Genomic DNA, 7522 nt, shown 5'->3' on the forward strand with positions numbered 1-7522 from the left:
GTGAAATCTGCTCCCATCAGAAATCTATGTGGGGAATTGCCTCTCCACCTTTTGGCTAAGATCAAGTGTAGAAATCTATGTGGAGTCCTCAGATGGAAGGGATCCCACAGAAGCCACCAGCCCGGCAAGCAGAGGCTGCTGAGAGTTTTCATTCCAACTGGACCCAGAACCAAACACCTTCACTGTTCCATGGCGGGACTGCTGCCAGGTAACTCTCCTCTTACCTTAGTTCTTGCCTCGTCCTTTCCTCACTCCATACTCTTCCTAAGGCTTCCTTCCTTGACACCCCACCCCATCTCTAAGTTTCCTGCCTCTAAGTTCTCCTGGGCCAGGAACCTCCCACTCCCTCCACCTGCACATTGCTGTGAAAATATGCTCGTGAATATGTAGAACAAGCGAGCAATGGAACTTTTTTGTTATAATCCATGTAGACCATGAACTTATGTGTTACTGCAGCATAACACTTCCTCCTCCTTCTTCCTCTTTGGACCATCGCTGCCCTCATCACACTTTCTATAAGCACTTGTTTATGCATCTGTCTTTCTTGGGGTACAATGAACTCACCATGGATCTGGTCAAAGAAAACACTCCAACAATGTGTGGGTATTTCTGTGGCAGAAGTTGTGGTGAGACTATCAAAGATATCTGAGCATAGGAGTGTCCTAGAGAGGACAGTGCTCTGAGTGGGAAGGTATGAAATGGAAAGGGGACTTCAAGGAAAAGAAAGAATGCTACTTCTAACTATAAATGAAACATTACTCATTGGAGTCTTAATTGCATGGGTTCAGTGTCAAATTGCCCTGTTGTGTAGTGTTCACTGGGTAGCACACATTTAGAAATCAGTATGTGCTTTATTTAAAAATATTAGCATTTCAGGGGCGGGGCTCAGTGATAATGCTTACCTACTATGCATGAGTCCCCAGATTCCATCTTCAGCACTAAACGCATCTACGGAAACATTATTTTAGAATTCTGAGCTATTTGTATATTTAGATAGTTCTACTGGAGGCTGCTATTCTACCCTCCCTCTCCTTTTCAGTCCTGGTAATCGAACCTGGGCCCTTGTGTATGAACAGCGAGTATACTACCTCTGAGCTACACCAATCGCTCATTTTATACTGAGACAGGGCTTAAAGTTCCCAGGCTTGTTTATAGGTGTGCAATACCACAGCCAGCTGCAACTTCTTATATTAATAGTACATCTATTGCCCACTCATTCACAAAAGAAGAGTAAGTAAAACACAAGAGTGTAGACTGTTTCACATTCACACAGCTTAGTAATGGAGAGATGTCCTAATACTGTGAGTTATATATATCCACAGTGAATAAAACCTTGAAAGCAAACAATCCCTACCCCACTGTATGTATGGATTCTCCTCCTCACATACATATTGGGAGAATTAAACTGTAATATATAGGCCATATAGAAATAAGAACAGCACTTAACATATACTAGGAAAATCAAAAGCTACTGTTTAAGGTAGAAATGTTATTTTTTAACATCCTCAGTTTATTATAGAATAATGCCTAACTCGTCTTTAAACTTCTACCATGAAAATGTTTGATTATGTTTACATGTGCTTGGAAATGCACTATTAAAATATCAAAGAATTTGGGTAAGAAAGAAAACTTAAAGTGTTATGAGACTTTTAAAAAGTATTTAATGGGGCTGCAGAGATAGCTCAGCAGTCTAAGCACCTACCTGGCAAGCGCAAGGACCTGGGTTTGATCCCCGGTACCATACGCCATGCCCGCCCCAGAGCCCTGGGCACAGTGTGGCAGCCATCAAAGCCAGGCACAGTGGTGCAGGCCTGTAATTCCAGTGCTGGGGGAGGCTGACACAGGAGGGTCACTGAACTCTGAACTGGTGTAGGGAGACCCCGTACCGAATAAATAAAAGATTTAAAAATTTAAAAATATTTAAGGAAAATTAAGCTACACATAAGTAAAAAGTATGACGAATCGTGAACATGTACCAGCTCCCTACGATGAATGTAATCATTGTGTGCAAATATATGTTAAGAAAAAAAAATTTAAATTAAAATGTTGTACACATAAAATAAAACAATAAAAAAATAAAAATATTAGCATTTCAATTGTGCCAGTATAACAATTTTGAGACTAGTTAGACTTAAGATAAAAATTTAAGGATATACACACTAAGGAACATTAGTTGAATGAATGAATGAATGAATGAATGAATGAATAGTGCCTTACATATCAGCTAATATTAAATATGGCTGGGAGGGCTGGGGAGATAGTTCAGTGGTCTAAGGGCCTGCCTGGCAAGCATAAGGACCCGGGTTCAACCCACGGGCACAGCACAAAGATCACCGTTTGATCTTTGGCCAGATCCATGGTAGCTAAGACAGGAGGATCACTATGAGTCCGAGTTGCATAGCAAGACCCTATACCAATTGAATAAGTAAATAAATAAATAAGGCTGGGAGTGACTGAAAAGTCAACAGAGCAATGACATAAACAAACAAAAAAAAGGTTTTTATATTCCTGAAATATAGTTGAGGTTAAAATGTCTCTCACCTGTAAAGACATGGGGCTGGGCAGTCCAAGTCCAGTGTGGCAGTGTTGCGGTAATCCTAGCTGGTAGTTACCATCCTCAACTCCATGGTTCACCTTGGCCGGTGCAGCTCTTGCCATTGTGTCCACACTCCAACTACCAAGAAGAAAGAAAGACAAGGAAAAGAGAATCCTCTTCTAGGATAATTCCCACAAGCGGTACCAGTGCTTGTGCTTATATCTAACTGGCCAAAATGTAAAGAAAGGTAGGAAAAACACTCCATTCTAGGAACCTTGTACCTGGTACATACTGGAGGATCTGAAGAACATATATTAAGGGACAATGACCAATGTACCCCATATGTACATATGGGTAACTCATAGGCATTTTGAACTGCATATAACAACTTGAATTCATCCTTCCTGCAAACCTGGTTCTCCTCCAGTCTTCTCCGTCTCAGCCAATGGAGAGCCGCAGGTTCCTTGGGCTGATGATTAGGTACCATGCAACCCACTACATCTGTAGCATTTAATAAAATGTCTGCATTCTGTTACCCAGGGTGCCCAGGGTGTGGTGGGGCTGCAGAATCTCAGCCCCAGGACTGCTGACCGAGAATCTGCATAAAAAATTATCAGTAGGCAATTCCCAAGCACAGCCAAGCACACTGCTCTACGGCATACTAACCACAGTAGTAATTACAACAGTAACCTTTACAGGGTGTTGATAATGCTCCGGGCAGCATCGGGCACACATTAATCTCTATTAACTCTCGCACCTCTCACAGCAACCCCGTGGGATAGCTATCATTTAACAATCTTGCTTTGCAGGTGAGGCAGCTAAGGCACAGGGAGATAAAGCAGCTTGCTCAGGTCACACGCCTAGTAGCAGCAGAACAGGTGTGAGTGGTACTCAAGTGCAAGAAGATCTGCAGGATGTGGCACGGTAGAAGGTACACAGCAGGTGCTTAGTGACATTTTGATAAATGCTAAGTAGAGAGCCGAGATTTGAACACAGGCTAAATGGCTCCAGCCCTAGTTCTGGAGCTGACAGTCTGCAGCAACACCCGGCCCTGGGTACCCTGAGTTAACAAAGTTCAGACATTTTATTAAATGCCACAGATGTAGTGGGTTGCACGGTCCCTAATCATCAGCCCAAGGAACTGACGCCTCTCCATTGGCTGAGACGGAGAAGACTGGAGGAGAACCAGGTTTGGAGGAAAGATGAGTCCAAGTTTATCATATTCAATTCAAAATGCTTATGAGTTACCCATGTGTACATATTGGGTACATTTATCATTGTCCCTTAATATGTGTTCTCTTCTTCTCCAGATCCTCCAGATTGCGGCAGGTACAGGGGGTGTGCGATAAATATCCATCAAGCTCATCTTCCTGGTCTTGCGCAGTATTTGGCACACATTGGATGCACACCTTTGACACGTGATGAATGACTGCATACACAAAAGAGCTGCAGAGTCAGGGAGGCGGGTCTCTCTGCAACCTGATTTGGAACTGTCAGCCCAAATAGAATGAGAAGCACCCTGAGATTGGAGAGGCTGCCTTCCCGTGCTCAAGTTCTGACAAGCCTGAGAGGAAAATGGCATGACACCAACAGAAACAACCAAAATGTCACTAGTCCCCCCTGCAAATTCACTGCCTAGTACTCTGCATCTTTCTGGGGCTCTGCACAATGTGCCTCACCAGTGCTCACTCAAAAGCCTTGCCATGCCCAGGGGCCTCACCCTTCTGTTACTTCTCATGAGACACTTTGGTCCTTTGGGCCAGTCACTGTGACTGTGTCCTGCGGGTCCCCCAGTCTCCCCACCTCTGGCTGCAGACTGCATGCTGGAGGGCTCACTCTGCTGATCCTGAACTCACTGCGAGCCCAACTAGAGGAGAATACCGCGGGCCTTTTGTGCGACACACTGCACCGCATATACTAAGGCTGGACGACATGTGTGCCTGCCTTCATGGAGAAGGCAGACAAACCGGCCAAGGCTTAGGTCCGCATTCGTCCTCCTCCGCAGGGCCCAGGTACATATCGGCACGAGTCCACCAGTCAGTCTTGGAATCAGCGCTGGATCTACTGGCCATCCTGGATCCCAAGTCCTCTGCTAAGTTCTGTCCCCATGGGCTCTTCAGACCGCATTAAGAGATTTCCATAAAGTACTTACAAATTTGACAGAAGTCCCAAGTGATTGTGACCATCACCTTAATCTTAATTTTTCCCCAAACCTGCTGTTCTCTTGTAATGAACTAATGCATTATAATGCTGAACTTCTGTTTATAAAAACAGACTGGAATTTCTAAGGGTGCGTGCGTCCATTCAGTGTGAAGGCATGCGCCCTTCAGGTCATTGTGCCCTACATCTTGCTAAGATGCCCTCGTATTCACTACCACTTATTCCTAGGGTGCAGGCACTTCCATCATAAACCTTATGAAAAAGTGCCACTTCTCCATGTTAGAGAAAACGTATTCAACGAAGTTATGCAACATTTATCAATAAATAAAACTGGGTCCGTACCCACGACCATCTGTCTCAAGCACAATTAATATACTTTGACTCTGTGGGCCAAGGATATTCAATCAGTGGGCGTGATATCGTTCCCTCTTAGAAGAAAAAAAGAAGAGATAACCCAGTGATGATCAGCGCTTTGCTTTTTCCTTTCGCCTTCCAGCCCAGATCTTGGCCCAGAGCTCAGCGCATTGGGAGCGAGGCCCCGCCCCGGCCCCGCCCCGGCCCCGCCCCGGCCCCGCCCCGACCCCTCCCCCAGCCAAGGCGGTCCCTGTTCCTTCCTGCAGTCACTTCCTGTCCAGCTGGGGCGCATCGGGTCGGTCCAGTGGAGCGGCACAGTGATCACCCTCGGGACTTGGTCGCGGAGTAGCCTTGAGGTCCCAGCACGGGCTGCCCGTTTGAGCCCCGCGGGTGGTACGGTACGGTACAAGCTGCGGGCTGGGTGTCCACCGTGGACGCGGGGAGCGGTTGCCAGGCAACGGTGCGGCCGGCCCCGCCCTCCGGCCTAGGTTGTAGGCTGCGCCAGACGCCGCGGACAGTGCGGGTCCCCGCAGCTTCTGCCCCAGCGGAGCACAACCCTCGGTGCCCAGACGGCGGCCCTGCCCTGTCATTTGCGTCCCCAGGCAGGTGGCCCTGGACGCGGTTATGTTTCAGCTATAAAGAACCTATAGCGATCATTCGGCCAAGCCACAACCGCCCACCTGTTTTCTAGATAAGGTGCCTTTCCTGCCAGGTGCTACATTCACCCATGAATCGTCCTCCAGGTTTGTTTCAGTTTCCGTAGCCCAGGTGAGGCTCAGAGGCTAGGCGAGTTGCGACTTTAGCCAGTGTCACACAGCTTGTAATAGGTGGAGGTAAGGACACAGATCCCCAGAGCAAGTAACTCACAGCTTGCTCAGGGAAGATTTATATTCCGAAGTTTCGGGCAGGTGTGTTACACGTGCCCGCCACCACACCTACATGTGATCAGAATCGCCTGGAGTATTCTTAAAAGCGTACACTCCGTACACTCTCCAGGCGTACCGATTGAGAATCTTTCGGGACCCATTCGAGGAATATGTTGTACAAGCTTTCTGGATGATCTTTAGGGTGTATGGATGAAGTTTGGATGCCACCCAGCACCCCAGGCAGCCTCTCACTCGAACAGCTAAGGTGAAAAATCCACCAAACCTTGGAAAGAATTTGAGAGGACGCCAGGTACATGTTAGTATCAAGATCTGATCCTTCCAGCCCTGTGTAGCTTCTCTTCAGAAACAAGCCAGACACACATATTATAATCAAGTAGAGGCATTTCAATGCGAAGTCTAGTGACCCAAGACAGGCCTCAGCACCCCCTTCGTCTCTGGCGGCCTGTCTGTCACTTTTCTCCTACTCCCTCTCCTTCATGGCGGTCTCTGAATCACGGTGGCTCATGTTGGCTTTGGAGAGTTTGATTTGCAGAGCAGTTTGGCCAGTGGACGAGGGCTAGCAGCAGCTCTCTGGGGGAATCAGCACAGGTCAGGAGCATCCTTTGGCCAAAGGAGTAAGCAGCAGCCGGAGTAAAGTGGATTTCCTTGGTGTTATTCAAGGCATTTATGAACACAAGTCTGTCTTTAAAATAATCACTCGGCTCTTAGTCGTAGACGGCTTCTAAGCCTGACAGTTCTGTTTAGTGTTTTATTATTAATCTCATCATTTATGCTGTCTCCCTTAGAAATTTGCTCATCATGGCTGATGATCAAGAGAAGGACTTGCAGAAGTTTCTTAAAAATGTGGATGAAATCAGTAAGTACCCAGTAAATCATAAACAAATTGCATTCTGCTTTGGAAAGATAGAGTGGCTAACGACAAGTGATAAAGTTAGTTCCGGAGTTGTTTGACAGTTTTATGACCCTTAAGAAAAAAATGTTATTGAAATTTTTGAAAGAAGGATATTGAGAAATAAGTTGTGCCCTGGAGGCAGTATATTTCGGCTGTTAATTGATACCCTAAAAGCTGTTAACATTCAGATTGGTATTCAGGCTGACAGCTTCCCTCCGTATTTCACCCTCTTTTCAGTCAGAAGGAGCAGCAGTTTTTCCTCAGTAGCCAATGGGCCTATCCATTGCCTTCTAGGGAGGTCAGTCAAGAGCTGACAGCGATCAGCCTGGGACCCTCCTGTTGAGAGTTCTGGTTTTGAACTGTACATTCAAAAGCAAATTACTTTCCCTCGAGGTCTATTAAATTACACGGATGGCTTTTTAATATTATTATTATTCTCTCACCATCTCACTTCATGAGAAGATGCTTCTCCAGTTCAGACAGGGACCTCAGAAAATGTACACTGATCCCACGCGTTGCATTCAGAAGATTCCAAGGCAGTCAGACCTTGTTCAGACCCCGGGGAGCTTATCTGAAGTGGAATCAAGCCAACAAGCTAATAAGCCTTCTAGCAAATAGAAATCTATTAAAATGCTGCTTCTAGCACATTGCACAGGTGCAAAGAATTTTAAAAATACGTAGGGTGCTCTCATG

At 46.1% G+C, this 7522-nt stretch overlaps 1 protein-coding gene across 7 annotated transcripts in view; it reads left to right on the plus strand.

Moving 5' to 3' along the window:
* The first annotated feature begins 5308 nt into the window (after positions 1–5308).
* Positions 5309–7522, plus strand: part of Ttc12 (tetratricopeptide repeat domain 12) — a 72933-nt gene continuing 70719 nt past the window's right edge. For 4 of the 7 annotated variants that reach the window (XM_023706617.1, XM_023706613.1, XM_023706618.1 and 1 more), the window contains exons 1-2: positions 5309–5448; positions 6723–6793. In XM_023706617.1, the coding sequence (XP_023562385.1) occupies positions 6736–6793 (58 nt within the window). In that variant the 5' untranslated portion in view covers positions 5309–5448; positions 6723–6735. Of the gene's footprint in view, positions 5449–5617; positions 5747–6722; positions 6794–7522 lie in introns of those variants that run through there. The other 3 variants (XM_023706614.1, XM_023706615.1, XM_023706616.1) reach the window with 3 other exon arrangements.

This window comes from Octodon degus, unplaced genomic scaffold (genome assembly GCF_000260255.1).
Source record: "Octodon degus isolate 3935 unplaced genomic scaffold, OctDeg1.0 scaffold00266, whole genome shotgun sequence".
Taxonomy (NCBI): domain Eukaryota; kingdom Metazoa; phylum Chordata; class Mammalia; order Rodentia; family Octodontidae; genus Octodon; species Octodon degus.